This window comes from Aotus nancymaae, unplaced genomic scaffold (genome assembly GCF_030222135.1).
Source record: "Aotus nancymaae isolate 86718 unplaced genomic scaffold, 86718_ANA_hifiasm-v0.15.2.pri h1tg000016l, whole genome shotgun sequence".
Classification (NCBI taxonomy): Eukaryota; Metazoa; Chordata; class Mammalia; order Primates; family Aotidae; genus Aotus; species Aotus nancymaae.
This window is the reverse complement of record NW_026988428.1, coordinates 21273126-21295962: the sequence shown is the minus strand read 5'-3', so window position 1 is coordinate 21295962 and position 22837 is coordinate 21273126. Positions and strand designations below refer to the sequence as shown.

General features: G+C 35.0%; 1 protein-coding gene across 9 annotated transcripts in view; it reads right to left on the bottom strand.

The window, feature by feature from the left end:
- The window catches only part of PPP1R12A (protein phosphatase 1 regulatory subunit 12A), a 150825-nt gene that overhangs the window by 89200 nt on the left and 38788 nt on the right, over nucleotides 1–22837 (bottom strand). For all 9 annotated transcript variants that reach the window (XM_012442037.2, XM_012442042.2, XM_012442038.2 and 6 more), the window contains exon 2: nucleotides 3757–3887. In XM_012442037.2, coding sequence (XP_012297460.1) covers nucleotides 3757–3887 — 131 coding nt within the window. The remainder of the gene's footprint in view (nucleotides 1–3756; nucleotides 3888–22837) is intronic.

The window sequence follows — 22837 nt, the reverse complement described above, 5'->3', positions numbered from 1 at the left end:
GGTTCCACTCATTTATTCGTCCTCCATTCCACTTTGGGAGAAAAGACATTATTAAATAACCTCTATTTTTAGTTTACCCTAGGACTTCTACCTTGTTAAGGATAAGCAAAAGTTGAGGGTAATTATTTTGGTGAAAAGGCAAGATAACTGAGCCACAGTATGAACAGCCATTATTCATCTATCTACTCACTTGGCTTCCATTATGCTACAGACCAAACATAAAATTGTTAAATGCCTAGAAATGAAACTGTAATCTGACATTCTTTGTTCTACTATTTTCAGTAGAAGTTAAAAAGTTAGAACTAAATGTATCCTAATCATCCTCAAATCCTCAGAGTAAACTAATCTAGGCTTAACTGCCTTTATCAATAGAGATGAATTACTACTATTCTGTGCATAAATACAGTTGGTAAAGAATTATATAAACAACTGATGTGTTAGAGATGACAATGAATTTGCCAAGAACATCAGAAAAGCTTCCTGGAAGAAATGACCCTTATACTTAAACTGCATCTTGAGAGTTTGGTAGAAGCTGCTCAAGTAATGCAAAAGCAGGCAAATAAACTATTATGAAGAAAGACACACTTACATAAACCAGTAGGGAATGTTGGGGAATTAAAAGTAGTCCAGTATTGACAGAGTGAAAAATGTGAAGTGGAATCCAAAATGAGAAAAAAGAGGAAGAATCTAGATCATTCCAATTTTATAAATAATCTTAAATTATTGAGACTAAGTAGATTGGTCAAGGACACAAAACTAGTGAATGGCAGAACTAGGATTTGCAACAAATTTAACTCCAAAATACTTCAGTTAGCACAGTGACCATACGCCCCCAGTTTTCCTAGGATATACCCTGGTTTATAACTATTGTCTCTATATTATTATTTTATTAGTGCCTTCCTTCTTTCATGCCTATAAAACACTGATCTGTGGACTATCTTCACCCTATCAATTAGGCCGTCATGCTATTACTTTTCTATACCCAAGAAAACTAGAGTTTCATTAACTTTACTCAATCATTGGTGAAATTAACTGCTGAAATAGGTGTTTTAGTTGAATTATTACTTTTCTTTTTTCTTTTTGAGACAAGGTTTTACTCTTGTCGCCCAGGCTCAAGTACAATGGTGCTATCTCAGCTCACTGCAACCTCTGCCTCCCAGGCTCAAGCAAGTCTCCCGCCTTAGCCTCCAGAGTAGTTGGGACTAGAGGTGCACACCATCATGCCTGGCTAACATTTTTGTATGTTTTGCAACAACAAGGTTTTGCCATGTGGCCCAAGGTGGTCTCAAACTTCTGAGCTTAAGCAAGGCCTCTCAAAGCACTGGGATTACAGGTGTGAACCACTGAGCCCAGCCTGCTAAAATAGATTATGCTGATAAAAATAATCGGGCATTTGAAAAGATTTGGGGCTATCATCACCTTAACAAATCATCCAGTATATATATGCTAGAGTTAAACTGCCTTTTATAAATAGAAACAGTCATTATTTTAAAAAAGAATCTCACATGACAGAAAGAACAAAAAGAAAAACTTATTCTTCTAATTTTAATATGGTTCAAGGAAACTATGAACTTCAGTTATAGCACAGTCATACATTAAAACTAAATTAATCAGATTAGCAACTATGGTCAAACTTGGCCAAACGAAGGTCACTTTTGTTTGCACAAGTCCTGTGAAACATATATTCCATATCCCACCCTCCAAAAAATCAAAAGTAATAGTCATTCTACTGATAACATTAACAACTGCAACAAACTCCTTACCCTTCCTTATCCTTATATACTAACATGCAAAAGCTGAATATGTCAAGATATTTACTTTTTCTAGCTACGACATGGACAAATGACCAGGACCAGGCCAAAATAAGTCCCTGTAGGGGATGTCTTCAGTAACTGGAGGGTGCTCTGAGAAAGGTGTGCCTCTTTGATGTATACAGAATACAGAGAAGATATTTTCTACCTGCAATCCATTTTTTGCTTTTGTACGTGGATATATAAAACACAATTCTAGAGTTGTAGCAATCATCTTGTAACCAGGAGGGGACAAGAGTAAGAATAAAGTCCATTTCTAGGAAATTCGGAAGAAGAAAAACTGAAAGATCCCAGGTCCTTGCTGACATCACTGAGCAGCTTAATAAACCTAAATGTCCTTCCTCTAAACAATATTGTATCCTGTATAACAGGTACCACTATTCTTTAGGTCATTTTAAATTGGGTATTCTATTACTTGCAGCTAAAAGCATTCCAACTGACACAATGGGTCTGTGACCCAATCAAGTCTATGCAAAGAAATTACTTAGAAATTGTCTTTTCAAACTCAGAAACATGCATACAGAAAGGAAACATAAGGATTATAAACATTGGAAGAAAGAGGTTGAGTTTTCATTTTCCCAGAGTAGATAAGATAGTGGTCAAAAGTTAATATGTACTATTTCCTATGAGCCAGATCCTATGCTTGATGAATTACTTCAGTTAAGCCTCACAACAAATCTAGGAAATATTATTTTATAGAGGAGAAAACCAAAGCCTAAAGAAGTTAAACAACTTGCCAAGGTTATACTCCTTGATAGTGACTGAGGAAGCATTCATATTGCACATCAATTAACTCCAGAGCCTAATCTTTAAGTATAGTTGAAGATAAATGCACAATTATCTGGGTTTTTTTTCTTTCTATAAGCGATCGATCTAAGTCTTCTGTTGAGCAGGAAAAGTCCAAAAAGAAGGTAAAGAACTTGAGAATCATGACTGTTAAGTTTGAACAACCACTGCCGTTTTGCAACAGGAAAAAGACTTCCTCAGTTTATGTTCAAAGAAATCAAGACTCAGGAAGAGGAAACAAATTATGGAAAAATGTCGTACAGTTAGCGGTAGAGCCAATAATAAAATTCAGGTAATTCAGACCTTATCCCTCCCAGGCCAGAGCACTTTTCATTTCACCATACACTGCTTCCCCCTTGAAACTGAGATACTGTATCTACAATATACATGGGGGGAAAAGCAAAATGTATAGAGATAAAACTATGAAAGCTTATTAAGATATTTACAGAGTTGAATTCCCATGTTCAATATTTATTAACTGATAAGCTTTGATATGAGCAGAGAGACAACAAAACTGTTTACTGTGTGGATAGATAGTAAGAAGAAAAATAATTTAATGAAAAAATTATTTTTTAAGATATCTATACTTCCATTATTAAATGCTTAAAAAAATTAGATGTTCTTGGTATGTACCCACACATTAAAGGTAGTAGAGAATACAATGACTATTCCTCATTGAATTTTCTAAACAATGTATTTTTTTTTAAAACAACGTTCAAAAGAACTAAGCAAACAGGCTCACTGAAGAACTATGTATCATAGTCTCCCTATAGCAATGTAACCCAGTTGACAACTAGTGTTAGTTTCTCCTAATAATTTATGATTATAAATGAATGGATTAGACTGCTAAATATCAGCCCTGAATCATTTGACAATGCACTAGCTGTACTCAAAAGAAAAAAAGATGGGGACAGAGAATGTGTACAATTACTAATGTTAATACAAAGTACCAAAGGCCAAAGAGGGTAGGCAGACAGAAACAAGATCTGATTCTGATAACATATGGTTTCTCAATAACCATTTATTTTCTTTCTTGGAAAGAATAATTTTCATGAATTAAAGTAATATAAGACTTCACTCATTTATCTTTATCATTTCAATAAACACTCAGGTCTCTCAAATAGTATTAGGATAAAATTAAAACACAGAACTGGCTTACTCTGCAATATCAAGGTATCCACAGGAAGCTGCTGCATGTAGTGGTATCCAGCCTTCATTATCAGGTTGATTAATATTTGCTCCATTTTCTACCAGAAACTTCACCATATCAACATTGTCATCAATGCAAGCCTAAAAATAAAACGGAAAGCAAGATTGGAAAAAATATGAATTAACACTCCGAATAATACATCAACAGAATAAAATTGTTAGTTCATAGCTTTTATAGTACAAATATTCTCTGTAAATCAATCTGCTGCTATCTTGACTCTACTCTATCAAACAGGCCAATGATACTAAATTTTAAGAGTCCTTGCTTAGGTACACATACAACAGTAGCGTATGTGCCTACACTCTATGGCAACCCAATTCAGATAACAAGTACATATTAAAATGAAGACATCATAATTAAGTACTAATAATATTCTCTACAGCAGTGGTTCCCAAAATGTGATCTGCTGGGAGAAGGGGGAGTAGATTCTTTTGATAATGGGAAAACTGTTTTCAAGATAAAACATGTTATTTCCCTTTTTCACTTTGTTGACATGTATACTTGACAGTATAAAAGTACTAGCTATAAAACTGCACGTGCTTTAGCACAAATAAAGGCAGTGGCCAAAAGAACCACACCTCTATTAATAGTCACTGTATCAAACATGTACTCATAATTTTAAAAATTGCCAAGTACAGTGGTTTATGCTTATAATCCCAACTACTTGGAAGATGGAAGGCTGAGGCAGGAGGAACACTTGAGCTTGAGTTTGAGGCTGCAGTGAGCTACAATCACACCACTGCACTCCAACCTGGGCAACAGAGTGAGACCCTGTCTCCAAAAAAAAAAGTGGTGGTTGGGGGGCAGCAATTTTTACTCATACCTGTCTTTGACAAAGCAGTATGTATTAAATCTTGGCCCTTGCATACAGGTCTTTTTTATATTCTCTGGAATGAGATGGAAAGTGTATGTTAAAGCACCTCTTCCAAGTAGGATGGTTGTCTTGATGAAAAGTACTTGTGAAATTGAGATGCAAGCTGACGTAGCCACTTTTCCATGCAACATTATGTCTACTTAAATGTCAAACTACAGTTAGTCTAACTTTGATTTTTGGCAGATCTTTTCTTGAAAATGAACAAAATGAGTCTGTCACTTCAAGAAAAGCAATTAACAGTGTATTTGTTGCCAATGATAAACTCAAACTTCCAAGAAAAAACGAATTATTTTTACGTAAAATATAACCCATTTGGTAACATGGGTAAATCGCTCTTATTTTTAAATGAATAGTATTTTAAATCCTCAGTTTTAAACTCTAAGACTGTAAATATTAACAGATACAACCAAACAAAATGAATTAGTTATTTTAATTAAAAAATGTTATTTGGTAACAGGGGTAAATCATTGTTATTTTTAAACGAATTAACAGTATTTTAAATCCCTGGTTTTAAACTCAGACTGTAAATATTAAATGCATATAACCTACAGAAACAAAAGCTCATTGGAATCTTCAATAATTCTTAAGAGTATAAAGAAGAAATCCTAAAATAAACAAATTTTGAGAACTGCAGTCCTAAAGTAAATAAGAAGGGAACTTTTATCAAATGCTTGCTTTGTGCCAGGTAGTAAGAGAGATGCTTTATCTATGATTTACACACTATCCTCACAAAAACCCACTCCAAGGTACTCATTGTTCTCCACAACTGTTCCTAAAATCACTGTTCCAGCCACAAGAAGGACCTTACTATTCGTTGACCAGGTACCTCAGGGCCTTTGTTCTTGTGGTTCTGTCAGGAATGCTCTGCCCCCAGATCTAGGCATGCTGATTCTTTCTCATCACACAAATCTCAATGCAGATGTTTCTTCTTCAGGAAGGCCCTCCTGGACATCCTTTTAAACTAATTACTACTACTCTATCACATTACGAGTAATATCAATAGCCACAATTTTCTTCTTTGTATCTATCTTCTACCTCTACTAGAATGTAAACTCCATCATTTTCAGATTAGGGATACAGTCTGTATGTGAATATAAGTACTTCATACATGTCCTATGAGATAGGTTATATTCATAAATATACTCCAATTACCCGGGGGATGCTTTCTGGAATTGGCACTATTCATAACCATCGTAGTTTCGTCCCTCCCGAGATGCAATCCCCATGTATTACCAGGACCCCTACCCAAGAATGTGAAGTCTATGTCATGTATTTGGCTTGGCGGACTGGGAAGGTGGGATGAAATAAACTCAAGGAGTCTTTAACTTGGTGAAAGGTGTTTTCCCTCCTAATTCACACAAAGTCACTATTTTCCCAGAGGGCAAGTGGCTTTTTCTTTCTAATTTGGGTAAAACTGAGTAAATGAACTAATTAACTCCTATTTCCTATCTATGATAAACAAACAACGAATATACAACTAAGAGTATGTGGGATGATGACTATCATCTCTGTATTCTAAAAGTGGTTCTAATAAACTGATCAGTAGAAATATTAATTTACAATGTCCTCTTTGGTTTATTGCCAAAAGATCTTTGTTGGAAAATTCATGTGCTCCCCATTTAAATGTACAAAAAGCCCAGGTTTATTAAGAATCTGGAAGGATATTTTAAGTAGCTGTTGAAAGTAATAAAAATTGTTGTGTCATTTAAAAAGTGGTTTTAATACATTTTGCTACACATAGATCATTACCTTTATCTACCCAAGCCCTCAAAAGAGGCTTAAACACCATGTCAGAACTTAACCACCAAAGGAAGTTCCTGTTTGTTTTTATCTGGGAAAAGAAACTATTTTCTAGTATTGAAAATACATCAACAGCAACTAAAAAGGATATTAATGTCAGACTATATCTAATGGAGAAAACACAAAAGAGCTTCTTAAGTGTCGCTTCAATCTAAGAAAGAGCAGTTTGGGTCTGGCTGATCAGATATAATGGATCAGCATTATACACAAGCAAGGCATTAATGAGAAATGACTGTATCCACATTTCATAAAAGAAGTCTTTGCTCAACTCTCACCTTTTTGGTATTGCCTTTGTTGGCCAGCATATTAAAATCACGATTCCTTCCCACCATTTTATATCCTGAGTATCTATTTTTCTCCATATCATTTATTATAACATACTATATATACTTTATTTATTTACCATTTGTTTATCCCACTCCCAGCATGAGAATTTGCTGACAGCAGGAATTCTGCTGCATCCTCAATACCATGCACAGTTCTTGACATGCAGAATTTGGCTGCTTCCACAATACCTTGAATTCTTGGGCTCAATAAATGAATTAATGAATGTAGGAGGAGTAGGCTAAGATTCAAAGAGATTAAGTACCTTCAATGGGTCACACAGACAGGAAATGATAGGGCTGGGAATCTAACAGAGATGCTCAGATTCCAAAAACAGCTTTTTCCACACTTAACACACTGCTTTCCACAGATTTTCCTAGTTTATCAACATATTTCTTACCTGCAACAGAATATCACACATTCTAGGGGCTTAGTAAGTATTAGCTGTACAAATGAAACAAATTTTCCTAACCTACCATAGAAACAAAGTAAATGCTTTTAGCAGTATTTCCCTAAGGAAGAAAGTGACAAAGTTTATGTTGAGAAAAACACTATATACAGTGTACCTAAAAAGTATAAAAGCAGGAGACCCAGGTGGGCGGATCACAAGGTCAGGAGATGGAGACCATCTTGGCTAACATGGTAAAACTCTGTTTCTACTAAAAATACAAAGATTAGCCAGGCGTGGTGGCATGCGCCTATAGTCTCAGTTACATGGGAGGCTAAGGCAGGAGAATCACTTGAACCTGGGAGGTAGAGGTTGCAGTGAGCTGAGACTGCGTCACTGTACTCCAGCCTGGGTGACACAGTGAGACTCCATCTCATGGGGGAAAAAAAAGTATAAAAGCATTGAGAGGGAATCACAGCTTTTGGTTTTAGGTTCTAGTTCTGCCTCTGCCACAAATTCTGTGGCTGTGAACAAGTAATTTAATCTTTTTGGGTGTTGGTGTCTTCATATTTCAAGTGGAGGGAAGAAGTATGTATGGGGTATTTATTATGAAAATTCCCTATCATATTTAAAATTATTACGTATCTATGATTCTTTCCCCTAGAACAAGTTATAAGCAACCTGATGGCAGTTTTCCAAAGTGCCTAGAATATATCTTACATATAAGAAATAATAAATGAACACATAAGCAACATTGATATAGATACTGCTCAAGAAAAGAACTATTATTTTTCATAGGGTAGTGGTTAAAAGAGGTTTGAGAATCACATATATTTAATGACAAAGAAGAAACGTAAAAAATGTATTGTATTAGAAAGCAGTTTATCGAATGTTCAGATAAGCAAGTGACTTACTCGGACTTTGCATAATCATTGACTTTCCTTGAGAAATCATAGTGATTAAGACGAAGTCTTGCTCTGTTGCCCAGGCTGGAGTGCAGTATCGCGATCTTGGCTGACTGCAACCTCCACCTCCAGGGTTCAAATGATCCTCCTTCATCAGCCTCCTGAGTAGCTGGAACTACAGGTGTTAGCCACCATGCTTGGCTAAGTTTTGTATTAGATGAGTTTTACCATGTTGGCCTAGCTGGTCTTAAATTCGTGACCTCAAGTGATCCACCTACTTTGGCTTCCCAAAGTGCTGAGATTACAGGTGTGAGCCACTGCACACTGATTAAATTCTATTCACTTTTTTTCCTCAACCTCTTTTAAATCCCATAGGCTCCAAAATTGTATCCTGATTTTTATCCTCAGTATAAAAATATTAAACCCTACTTGATAAATGAATAATATCAGCAAGCAAATAAGAAATGATTCTTTACAAAAGAATATAGGGAAATGCCCACAATATATTAAAAGGTTTTGTTTGTTTGTTTTTTAAAGCCTACAACACTTGGTATTCCCGGTAGTCTCTTGTCCAAGTACTAACCAGACCCAACCCTGCTTAGCTTCCTAGATGAGATGAGATTAGGTGTTTTCAAGGTGGTACAGCAAGTTTTTTAAAAAAGGATGCAAATATGGAAATGGAAAAGGATAAAAGAATATAGGAAAATACCCACACTGTATTGTTTTTTAATGCCTAATATGATTTAAAGTTTTATATTAGTCTGTTCTTATGCTGCTATAAAGACATACCTGAAACTAAGCAATTTTTAAAGGAAAGAGGTTTAATTGACTCACAGTTACACATGGCTGAGGTGGACTCAGGAAATTTACAATCATGGTGGAAGGGGAAGCAACACCTCCTTCTTCACATGACAGTGACAAGGAGGAGTACTAAGCAAAAGGAGAAAAGTCCCTTATAAAACCATCAGATCTTGTAAAAACTCACTCACCATCATGAGAACAGCAGCATGTGGGTAACTGCCCCTGTGATTCATTCAATTATCTCCCACTGGATCTCTCCCACAACACATAGGGATTATGGGGACTACAATTCAAGATGAGTCTTGGGTAGGAACACAGCCAAAACATATCAACTTCACTAAAAAAAAATTCGAACAAGACTAAAAGAATATATCCTGAAGGTTAAAAATAATGGTGAGATCCACTTGTATTTTCTTCCTTAATTTTTCCTGTATTTTCAAAATGTCTACAATGAATAGACAGTGTCTCATGAAAAAAAGTCAAGAAATTATTTCTTAAATAAAAAGCATTAAATGGTAATGTTGAAAAACAACCATGGCTGGGCGTGGTGGCTCATGCCTGTAATCCCAACACTTTGGGAGGCCAAGGCAGGCAGATCACTTGAGGTCAGGAGTTCAAGACCAGCCTGGCCAACATGGTAAAACCCCATTTCTACTAAAAATACAAAAATTAGCCAGGCGTGATGGCACATGCCTGTAATCCCAGCTACTTGAGAGGCTAAAGCATGAGAATCACCTGAATCTGGGAAGCGGAGGTTGCAGCGAGGCAGATCATGCCACTGAGCTCCAAGCCTGAGCAACAGAGCAAGATTCTGTCTCAAAATAAAGAAAACCAAATTGCTGGTGAAAGTATGAAATTATCTTCAGAAAACTAATAGCATCTACTAAAGTTATGCAGAATGGATAAATATACAGGGTGGGGTCTATGTGTATGAAGGGAGATCCTATTCACATAATAAGAATCTTATAAATTAATGAAAAAAGAACATTGAACAAAAAGAACAAAATAGTGGTATCTTCAACAACATGAATGAAGTTCATAAATATACAAATGAGTAAAAGAAGGCAGATACAAAAGGATACATGCTGCAGATTTCCAGATAAAATAAGATCTGGTGATAAGGCTCAGAACCATGGTTAAATCTGTGGGAGAAAGGAGGGACATAAGGGGGGCTTTCTGGACAGTTGGAAATGTCCCTATCTTTCTTGGGATGATTTTTACATAGAATATACATATGCAAAATCATATACTTAAGAGTTGTATAGTTTACCATATGCAAATTATACCTCAAGTTAAGAAGTTAAAAAAAAAAAAGTGGCTACCATTTGAAACTACTATGTATCACTTAAAATACTATTCCTTTAACTTCTATGCCCTGCCTCCTCAAGCTCCACATACCAAATGCAATCCTTCTTTTAACTGATAACCTCTGAATGCTGTGAAAACATTTTTCCCCCAAGAATTCTAGCATATTATCTTTTAACGGCTAAATATCACTAATTCCTTTAGCTACTCTTCATATTATATATACTAAAAAGTATATATGCCAAGACAGTAGGAAAAAGATCACATTATAATATAGGAGGATAGTCCATAAATAACAATGATCACATAGGGGCCATAATAGCAATAGGTAGAAAGTACTAAAATATCACTGAGGACATAAAGAGATCTGTTTGTGACTAAGAGGGTCCATATGGGTCCCTATGTATCTGAGCAGAGTTTTGAAGATTATATAGGAGTTCAAGTAGGAAATCAACTGGCAGGAACCTCACTGAGCAAAGACACTACTGATTTTAAATGTTCATGGAACAAACAAACAGTAAATCATCTGGTGGTATACAGTATCTGTAAGTCATAAAACAGGACAAGGCTAGGTGGTAAAAGATCTGAATATAATGCAAAGACTGTAGTTGTACTGCAGATGGTTTTCAACCTCTTTTTACTTCATCAATCAAACAGAATCTGCTATGTTCCCAAAAGTAATGGTGGCTCAAGTAAGCAGTAGAACGTAGAAAAAAAAAATTAGAATTTTAAGATGATGCTTGAAAAAACTAGAGTTTTTAACAAGAGGGGTGACACAATCAGATCAGTATTTCAGAAAAATCATAGAAGCAATAAAAGGGAAGAGCCTGAACTAAGCAACTACAGATATTGGCATACCTAGTTTTACTGTGCCTCATGGCATTTTTTACTGCATTTTTGTTGTTGTTGTTGTTTACAACTTGAAGGTTTGTGGCAACCTTGCGTCAGGCAAGTGTATTGGTGCCACTTTTCTAAACATGTGCTTACAGCACGTCTGTCACAGTTTGGTAATTTTTACGATATTTAAAATTTTTCATTATTACTGCATCTGTTACGGTGATTTGTGATCAGTGATCTGCAATATTACTATTTCAATTGTTTTGGGGCACCATGAACCATATTCAGAGAAGATGGTGAACTTAATTGATAAATGTTATCTGTGCTCTGACCACTCCACAAACCCGCAGTTCCCCATCTGTCTCACTTTGCTGAGGCCTCCCTATTCCCTTAGAAATAACAATATTAAAATTAGACCAGTGAATAACCCTACAATGACCTCTAATTACTCAAGTGAATTGTGTCTCTCATTTTAAATCAAAAGCTAGAAATAATTAAGCTTGGTGAGAAAGGTATGTTGAAAGCCAAGGTAGGCCAAAATCTAGGCTTCTTGTGCCAAACAGCCAAGTTGTTAATGCAAAGGAAAAGTTCTTGAAGAAATTAAAAGTGCTACTCCAGTGAACACACAAATAGTAAGAAAGCAAAGCAGCCTTACTGCTGACAAGGAGAAAGTTTTAGTAACCTGGATAGATCAAACTAGCTGCAACATTCCTTTAAGCCAAAGCCTAATCCAGAACAAGGCCTCAACTCACTTCAATTCTACGAAGTCTGAGAGAGGTAAAGAAGCTGCAGAAGAAAAGTCTGAAGCTAACAGAAGTTGATTCATGAAGTTTAAGGTAAGAAACAATCTCCATGTCATAAAAGTGCAAGGTGAAGCAGCAAGTGCTGATGGAGAAGCTACATCTGGAAGATGCAGCTAAAATCACTGATGAAGGTGGCTGCACTAAACAACAGAGTTTCATTGTAGACAAAACAGCTTTCTATTGGAAGAAGATGACATGTAGCACTTTTACAGATAGAGAGGAGAAATCGATGCCTGGCTTCAAACTTCCATAGACAGGCTAATTCTCTTGTTAGGGGCTAATGCAACTGGTGACTATAAGTTTGAAGCCAGTGCTCTTTAACCATTCCAAAATTCCTAGGTCCCTTAAGACTTACACTAAATCTACTCTGCCTGTGTTCTATAAATGGAACAACAAAGCCTGGATGGCAGCAGATATGTTTACAACATGGTTTACTGAGTATTTTAAGCCCACTATTGAGACCTATTACTCAGAAAAAAAGATTCCTTTCAAAATATTACTACTCACAACAATGAACCTGGTCATCCAAGGGCTCTGATGGGAGATGTACAGGATTAATGTTGTTGTCATGCCTGCTAACAAAACATCCATTCTGTAGCCCAAGGAGTAATTTCGATTTTTAAGTCTTCTTATTTAAAAAATACATTTTATAAGGCTTTAGCTGTCATAAATAGTGATTCCTCTGATTCATCTGGGCAAAGTAAATTGAAAACCTTTTATAAAGAATTCACTATTCTACATGCTATTAAGAACATTCGTGATTCATGGAAGGAGGTCAAAATACCAACGTTAATGAGAGTCTGAAAGTTGATTCCAACCCTCATGAATTACTTTGAGGGATTCAAGACTTCAGTGAAGGAAGTAACTGCAGATGTGGTGGAAACAGTAATAGAACGAGAATTAGAAGTGAAGCCTGAACATGTGACTGAATTGCTGCAATCTCATGACAAAACTTGAATAGATAAGGAGTTATTTCTCATGGACGAGCAAAGCAAGCGGTTTCTTGAGATGGAATCTACTCCTGGTGAAGATGCTGTGAACTGCTGAAATGGCAACAAAAGGTTTAGAAAATGACATAAACTTATTTGATAAAACAGTGGCAGGGTTTGAGAGGATCAACTCCAATTCTCCAAGAAGTTCTACTGGGAGTATAAAATGCTATAAAACAATATCACATACTACAGCGAAATCTTTCACGAGAGGAAGAGTCAGTTGATGAGGCAAACTTCATTGTCTTACTTTGTGAAACTGCCACAGCCACTCCAACCTTCAGCAACCACCACTCTGATTAATGAGCAGCCAACATCAAGTCAAGACCGTCTACCAGGAAAAAGACTATGACTCGCTGAAGGCTCACATGATCACTAGCTTTTTTTTTTTTTTTTAAGCAATAAAGCATCTTTAAATAAAGGTATGTACTATAGCATTATGATATTTTTAAAGATACAATGCTACACTACAGTACATTTAAAAGATTACAGTATAGCATAAACATAACTTTAATATGCACTGCAAAACAGAAAAAATTTGTATAACTCACTTTATTGTGGTGGTCTGGAACCAAACCTACAATATCACCAAGGTATGCCTGTAATCATACGAAACTATATTAAGGAAGCTTAGGAGGAAATGTGCAAGGTTTAACAAAAGATATGAAGAGTTAAGATGCAGGAAGAAGCCATTCATGAAGATAAACACCACAGAATCAAGGAGCAGATTGGGAAAAGAAAGATGAGGATTTTATTTGTTTTGGCTGAATTTATAGGTGTCTGTATACCTATCTAACCATATAGATCTGGAGCTGTGAAAATAAATGTGGGATAAAAATGTCAATTTGGGAATTATCGGCATTGAGGTAATAAAACAATGGGACTTGAAATCATCTAGGGAAAGTGTGTAGAGAAGTGATAAGATTAAATTATGATTAGGATATTCTGTTTGGAAAACAGATATTTGTGATACCTTAGGCAGTAAAGAGCTGGAAATAGAAAGTTCAAGACACTCACCATCTAGTAAAGAAGACAAATATAAAAATAGATAATTATATCAAAAGGAATATGGTAAGACAATTATAGACATGTCCACTGGTTTTTATGAGAGCTCAGAAAAGGAGAACTAAGAAGGAATGGTGGTTGTCAGGGAATATTTCCTGGAGGTGACTCATATACCTGAGTTTAACGTAAGAACAAGTGAAAAACAGGTCTGGTATAGATGCAAAGCCGAATATAGTGAGGTAAGCAAGATCCAGAATAGAGTCTTACCTGCCATCTTTCAAGTAACCCTCTGACACTGAAGATAAAAGACTTTCATGACAAATCGTTAATTTTTAAGGTTTCTCCATTTGAAGAAGGTGATTACACTGGCTCTTTGGAAGACATTCACACACAGAAATAGCTATTCCCCAATAAATGAAACACTTGCTAGTTTTGATTTTAAATGTATATGCTTTTAAGTTGACATAATGTAAGAAACACAAAATACCAAAAGCAATTAATGTTAAATTTGCTTGTTCTTTCGTTTATAAGTATTTTTTTTGAAATATTTTAGTATGAATTAAATGCTAAAAGCATTGTCACAAAATATATATCATGTATCAATCTCAAGTTAGTGGGGTAAATTGTTCAAACTGTTCTCCTCAACATTTATAAAGTACACAAAATAAACTGGGAAAGCATGCCCATAAAAATATTGTTGCTAAGAGAATCAAAAGCGAACACATGCAGCACATTAAGAGACACATGACTTGCTGGCTTAAATTTTGGATTAAATTTGGTCAGTTTATTGAACTATATAAGGAAAGAAACAGAACAACTCAAATAAACTTTCAAAATCTTATCTGACATGGTTTACCTTCAAGTTTTTCTTGAATGTAAGAAATACCAACAATAAATGGCTGTATGAAGACATTTTTGTCAATTAATTCTAGGTACAGACAGCTTTGTCAACTTGAGTTGTAAACTAATTCAATAAACTAGTTCAAGTGCATAAAACTTTTGTTTTTATTGTTCCACACATGTTCATAAGGAAAAAATTGAGAAGTCTGATAACGAAGAGTTAATAAGGTGTTTATACAATGCTCAAAAGCAGACAGAGTCCATGACTTAAAGAGAGATCTTGAGTGAGATATGCGTAGCTTGAAATAACATTAAATTTCATTCTTAAAATAGATCAAAACAAGTACGTTTAAACGAACATAATTTAATTGAGTAAATGACATCATAAAACCAGTAGCATTTGAAATAAATTCTAATATTGTTATATTCCTTTTCACGAAAGTATTTTTGTTAAAAGTACAAACTCTAGAGCCAGACTATCTGGAATTAATCCAGTTCTGCCATTTACTGGTTGGGTGTCCTTGGGTAAACTCCTCATCTTGTGTGCCACAGTCTCCTCATGAAAATGAGGATAATAATAGAACCCACTACCTCAAAAGTTTACTATGAGAAATATATGAATATATACTGCACATAAAGTAGTAACTATCAAAAAAAACCCACTATTGTTTAACTAGTCCATAATTCTTCCCATTTAAATTATTTTCTCTTTTTTTATATTATTACTTTAGAATGCATTTTCATCCCACTATAAATTATGAAACAGTTAAATAGCAAAGAACTGTCAAATATTCCTTTTAGTGCCACTTTTGGCAAGAGTCCCACCTCCAATAATTTATAAGAGGATGGTTAGTTTTAAAACTTGCCCTAAGAAAATCTTAGGGATTACAAATGTCCTTCAAACGAACTTTTCTGTAAACTCTTTCATATCAATATATATGATTCAGAAGAGCAAAGCAAAAGAAGAGTTGTATAAATGTAATTATAACAATTTAGGTGAAAATGAAATTAGAGTCAATTACCTGAAATGCTTGCAATGTGTGCCTAATGATTAGCAACAGCTAATTATTGATAGGTAATAGGTAAATTAGTTTGATTTAATTTGAATACAGAAGTTCTCTTAGTCAATTTCCACTTCACAGAAACAAATCCTTTTTTTGTGGGGGTTACAGACAGTGTCTCACTGTGTTGCCCAGGCTGGTCTAGAACTCCTGGCCTCAAGAAATCTTCTTGCTTCGGCCTTCCAAAGTGCTGGCATTACAGTTGTGAGCCACCACACCCAGCCAAAGAGAAACAGTTCTATATGACTCTTAGGACAAGCTCAACTGGTACGCAGAAATTTGTGCATGTACTAGAAAATATTTCATGCTCCAAGCATTCAGGGCGACATAAATGTCAGTATGTTTAAAGAGGAACTGAACTGGATAATGTCCAAGTAACATTTTTGTTCTATTTTAAAGAAAACCGAAGGGGGACATTTCAAAGGAGGAATTATGGGTGTGGTTTACACAAGAAAAACAAAGAAGAACTCCAAGCAGTACTCCTATACTAAACAATAAAAAAGAAAAACCTTGCATTAAAAATACTGGCAAATAAATGAGCAAGTATAATTTTAGGAGGCCATCTCTATTTAGTTATGAAAATACAGAGTCCAGCATTATGTTTAAATTGACCTTTTCTCACCTTTCTACTATTTCAGGTGTGAAAGTCTAGATGTAAAAACAGAAGTCTGTCCACATAATAAAATATTCAAATGAGATTCAAATGACAAGATGACTGGAACAAGAAATCCAAAACATACACAATGGTTAGACCACAGGAAACTCTTCATTTGGACAAACAAAAGTTGAGGTTTATGTATAGTATCCTAGAGCAAATGTCTGACAAAGAGATCACATTATATATTTGTTGACTGAATGAACTAGACATAGCAAGTACAGGATATAAAAAAAAAATCTAAAATAACTCAAGACAAAGACCCACAAAAGTTTCTAGAGAAAAAAAATTTAATTACAGTATAAACATTTGTTCAACAAAAAATATATATTTGAATGAGAATGCCAAAAACTAGAAACCATAAATATCCAAAGATTAAAATATGCTCTTTATCTGTTCTTATTACATAGCTCTGTTATTTCCGTTACTGATAAAAATCTATAAAGCAGTAAGTTGAACCTAGATTTTCAGAAGCCAACACTTTTATTTGGGGACACAATAAGGGAACAGCATTTCTTCTGGAGGTTAGTCATTAGGGATACAAAACAAATTGAACTTCAGGGTCATTCTTTCATGAATAATTTTTACTGATTGCCTACCATGTATAACATAATGCAGTGAGTCATTCATTTTCGTAGATATAAACACCAACACTAGAGGGCATATTCTCCTTGCTTCCTTTATGTACAATGCCTAGCATACAGCAAATACATAATACATATGTAATGAATCAAAATAAAATGCTAACTTCTTAAATGAGTAAGCATTTATGACCTACTGTGTGTATGTATACATAAAACTGTATTAAGTACAGTGTTAAGACACGCTGACTTTATTAGTATTTTATGTATTTCCAGTCTTCTCCTGGCTAGATTATAGTTCCTTACCTAACAGTGCTATTTCAATAAAATTTTGTTGATAAACTAAACAATCTTGTCTACAGGATGCCCAATTAGGAAAAAAATATAAGCAAGGAAGTAGAAAAATGCTATGAAATTTAAAAGCGACATAGCAAAATAAAGGAAAACTCAATATGTGAACGGAAATTAGTTTTAAAAAAACCTTTTGGAGAAAATAAATCTTATGCAGGTCTCTTACTGTCTGAGATCTGGAGACAGGGTGGAAGGCAGATACAGGGAGAGGTTTCCTTGCTGAATTCTATCTTTTTATCAGATGTGGTTCACAAACAGAGCTACAGGGGTTTAATCAATAAACATATTAATGAGAAAATTTTAGTTTCAGGGAAACAAATAAAAGCTTTTACTTACTATTTACTTAAAAACAAGTTACAAAAAAATACTTATAATATGATACAATTCTTGTCGTTGAAATGTCTAATGAAAGTCTGGAAGAATTAACACCAAAGCGTTAGTTAACACTTTGGAAATAGAGCCCTAGTAAATCAATGTCATAGCAAGGAATGGCCTACATACTAATATGTAGAAGAGGAGGCTGATGAGCTCTCCGTTTGCTCCTTTCTCTACCAGCCTAGTGATAGAAAAAACAACAAAATCCAGACTCAGACCTGCTCCCCACTGGGTTCCTCATGCCAAGTGAGCCACGATAACCACCCACACATGAGGAACTAGGTAGAGACTGACTGGGAAATAATATTTACTGCATTTCTGTATCTTTATCTGGTTTACAACATTTGTACTGTTTGCTTGCTATTTTGATACAATTCTGTACTGAGTCTAAACTTTTCTTGCCAATCTTTGAACACAAATCAGCCCTCTGTAGTTTAACCTAATTCAGCATCTATGAACAACACATACTACAGGAAGAAAAAATAAAAATAAATGGGAGGAGGGGTGTTAACGTGTCTTGGTCTGTTTGAATTGCTATGATTTTTAGAATACCATAAACTGGGTGACTTACAAGCAGCAAACATTTATATCATAATTTTGGAGTTAGAAGTCCAAGATCAAGGCACTGGCAGATTCCATGTCTGGTGAAGGCCTGCTTCCTGACTCATAGATATGGCCTCCTGTGGTGGAAGAGCAAGCAGCTCCCTTGGGCCTCTTTTATAAGAGGACTAATACCAATTTACAAGCATTCTGCCCTCATGACCTAATCATCTCCCAAAGATCCCATCTTCTAATACCATCACCTTGGGGTAAGGATTCCAAGATATGAATTTTAGGCATGAAAGAAATATTCAGACCACAGCAGCATGTAAGCATGTAATTTAAGATAGAAACAGCAGTATGGAAGACTTAACTTGACAAACCAAAGGCAATGCCCTACATTTTGATGCTACTTAACAACACTGAATAAGAAATCAAAAGTAAAATGATAAATCTTATTTAACAATAAAATCCCATCAATTAAAAGAACAAAATAAACTCAGAATTCAAAACAGGATGGTAAAAACAAACTCATACAAAGTAAATTAGAAAGGATTTAAATACCATACATTCGACTAAGGTAGAAATAGTAACCTGGCTAAGAAAATGAGATGAAGATTAAAACGGATGAGTGTTGACTTCTTCATCTTCCCCAGTAAGCAGACAATTGAGTTTGTCTAAAATTGAAATGTAGTTAAAAATTATTCTATGCAAAAATATCCACTGCAATGTTTTCAGGCCTATAACCATATGTAATACGCATCCTTTTTAACAGAAGTATATCAAAGGATTTGTATAAAGAGATTCTGAAAGATGCTTTCTAATTGAATGATGGTTAGTTATGGACTATCAACATTCACTGAACAACTTACTTTTTAGCAAAAAGCATGGAGGCCTAGCTCAAAGCTAAAAAAGAGCCAAACCTTGCCTGCAATAAACTCATAGGCCATCAGACATAAGCATATACATAGATAAATTTCAAATATTAACTCTCTAATCTCAAATTCTCCTTACTCCATTATACATGGATAATTTCTGAAACCTCAAGAACACACACACACTAACTCACTCTCTCTCTCTAACTGAGAAAAAGAGAAAAGTTTTGGAAAAGAAGGAAAATTTTGTTGTCACTTTATAGATTATAACCTAATCTCAGAAGATGTCACTTCTAAGATTAGGTTACAAAAAGACCATGGCTTCCATCTTGGTATGCACTCTCCTCTCTTGCTCTCTCCTAGATCACTGCAACCTGGGATAAGCCAAATGCCATGCTGGAAGACAGACATGTTGAGAGATATATGTGGCAAAGAAGCAAACCTGCCAATAACATGAGTGAACTTGGAAGCAGATCCCCACCCCACCCTACCCAAGACTTCAGAAGAGATGGCAGTCCCAGACAATGGCTTGAGGAAAATCTCATGAAAAATCTTTAGTCAGAAGCACCCAGCTAAGTCATATCCATTCCTGACCCACAGAAAGTGTGAGCTAATGCTTGGTATTTTAAGTTTGGGGATAATCTATTAAGCAGCGATAACTAATGGCCACATTGTTGGATTTTGATGAATGTAAATAAGGCATTCATACCAGTCTTCACTGTTTAAGCTTATGTGTATCCAAACATTATGTTCCCTTCTGCAACTTATAATATCTGTCTTTTCTACCGTATTTTCACCCTTCTTAAATGTGATCACCTAAGAGTTACCTAAACTTCGTCCTATCCCTTCATTTCCACAAATTCAAAGCTCTAATAACACTAGACCATGTTCCATTTCTTGAACATACATAATCTGAAATTATAACTTAAGAACCAATAAATAATAATTGTTTGATAATGTGGCAGCACTCATGATTAACAAGTAAAAACTGTACAAACAACAGTCTAACCAGATTATTCTAATAAATAATAAAAATTATTATTCCTTCAATATTTACTTTTGAAATATTGAAAAGCAGTAATTTTTTTTTTAAAAAAGGACAGCTTTTATACATTTGCATTGAGGGAAAGAATATACATTTTCTACTGCATAATTCATTCATTCAGTTGTTTTCTTCAATGCTAGTACTTTTATATTTAAAGATAAAGTTTTAACACCCTTTCAAAGCAGATCACTATCCTGTCAAAAGGGAAAGTAATAAGGTAGAAATAAGAACACCTAAATTTTCAATTTGCCTCCTGAAACAACTGTCAGTATGGAGCCCTTCTGAAAGTAATTTTTAAAAAAAATCACTGCACTATTTCCCAAACTGTTTCCATGAAACTACTGAACTGAAAATGTTAATAAATGCTATATGAGGTCAGGCACGGTGGCTCATATTATAATCTCAGTACTCTGGGAGGCTGACGCTGGCAGATCACTTGAGGTCAGGAGCTTGAGACCAGACTGGCCAACATGGTAAAACCCCGTCTCTACTAAAAATAACAAAAATTACCCAGGGGTGGTGGCAGGTGCCTGTATAATCCCATCTATTCAGGAGGCTGAGGCAAGAGAATTGCTTGAACCTGGGAGGTGGAGTTTGCTGTGAGCCCAGATCACGCCATTGTATTCCCAGCCTGGGTGACAAGAGCAAGACTCTGTCTCAAAAAAAAAAAAAAAAAAAAAAAAAAAAAAAAAAAAATTAACTACAGTAGTTGAAGACTTAATAACTTCTCTGGAGGAAGACAAAGGGTGCCCTTCCCTAAGTAATGGATGACACTCGTCAGACCCTACAGATTTCTCCTCAATTTAGTATTATTTTACACCTTAAGCCTTTATTTCTTTGGTCTTTTCCAGCCTATATTAAGGTAGCTAAGGTTAAACAACTCCCTCCCACCATTTTCTGTGATATTATGAACATACCTGTCCTAACATACTTTAAAAATTGTATCTACTCGTATGCACTATCTTTGCATTCATCTCTTTTTTCTCCCTTCTGCCTCCACTGTATTATGGGCTCTCAAAAGCAAGGACTCATCTTAGTTGTTACTATACATACATATACACAGATACATAGAGTATCTAGAACACATTAGACAATTATCAAATGCTGAAGGGAAAAAACCTACAAGTATGATTTAACTTCATTAGTAAGACTAGGAAATAGTTTACCAATACTTTGTCACTTGTAAATCTCTGTCATCAGAGAAATGTTTCTGTAACATAGCTGACTTACTACAGGAGAATAGACACATTGTTAAAACCTTTTCCAAATTTCTTTTGTTAAACAGGTGCATAACACTTTCCCTTTTCCTACATGAAACGTGTAATTGATACTAAGAATTTTCTACAACGTATTAAGCCATCTTGCAGTTAAATGTATAAACAAGTGATACTCATGACGACTCGGAAAAGTCATATTCTTCAAGGCAAAAAGATAAATGTACTTAGAGCTAAATAACAATATATCAGAGTAGAAATAAGTTATCCTACCATCCCTCTGTCACTTATCATTGTTGTTCCTGAATGTTCACATCATTATCACCTGTGCTCTTTATTCAGCTAGCAGGAGTTCCATGGCAGAAAGATTCCAAGGAAGTAATAATTTTGCTTTCACCTTCCCTAGTATCTGCCATCAATGAAACCTACACTTCCTAGTTACACCACATGAAGATCTAACCCCTCTCTACCCTTATAGTGACATAAAATAATGAGATTGCTCTTAAGTTTCCTTTAAAAAAGAGCAAATTACATAACCAATAACATGCAATGTTCTGTTAAAATAACATTAGCACTGTAGCATAAAACTACTGCCACAAAAGGAATTCATTCCTTCCTCTAGTAAGACAGACTACCAATGCACATAAGATTCTTAGTAATTTAGCTACTGTGGTAATAAAAGCAGCCAAAAAGACAGCACTGAAGACAAAGTAAAAGCCAGCTAGTTGGTTTTTTTTCTTTTCTTTCTTTTTTGGAGTGGTGCCTTGAATTTCACTGAAAGTCTAAAAGCTAAGTCTTGACCATATAAGGCTTTGGGATTCCCATGGATGGAAAGATCAAGAAAAAAGTCAAATCTAATAATTTTAAAATACATGCACATAGGTACTAAACTGTCATCAGAGAATCTTATTTTTAAACTCTAGTTTCACTTAAACAGACTGTCACAGATCTCAAAAATGTTCCTATGAAATATTATGATCAAATTCACAAAAAGGAGTATATACAAATCATTAATATTTCCTTTAAAAAAAAGTATTTTAATGGAAATCTTCCTAAAGTCTATTACACATTCCTTTGTCATTTTAAACAAATACAAAAATGTGATTTAACTTTTTCTATTAACTCATTATTGCATCAGTTATTACATTCTGCCGTTACACAACAATGTCCTTATAGCCAATAGTTTATGCAGCTAAAATATCTAATACGCTTTTTGGGAATTATGTTTGGTTTTAATAGGTTGTCTGCCTTTCATCTTGCTTTCAGCTGTCTCCTCTTAAAACTGACAACCTTTTATCTTCCATACTAATTTGCAATAATCTGCCAAACTTTTTTTTTAAAAGAGCCTAAGAGTACAAAAAAAAAAAAATCATGTGAGGACTTCTTAGTAAAATAAAAGTTCTTATGCTTACGTGTATGGATTCTGCAACTTCTGTGTCAGTTTTATGAGTAATGCTTATTT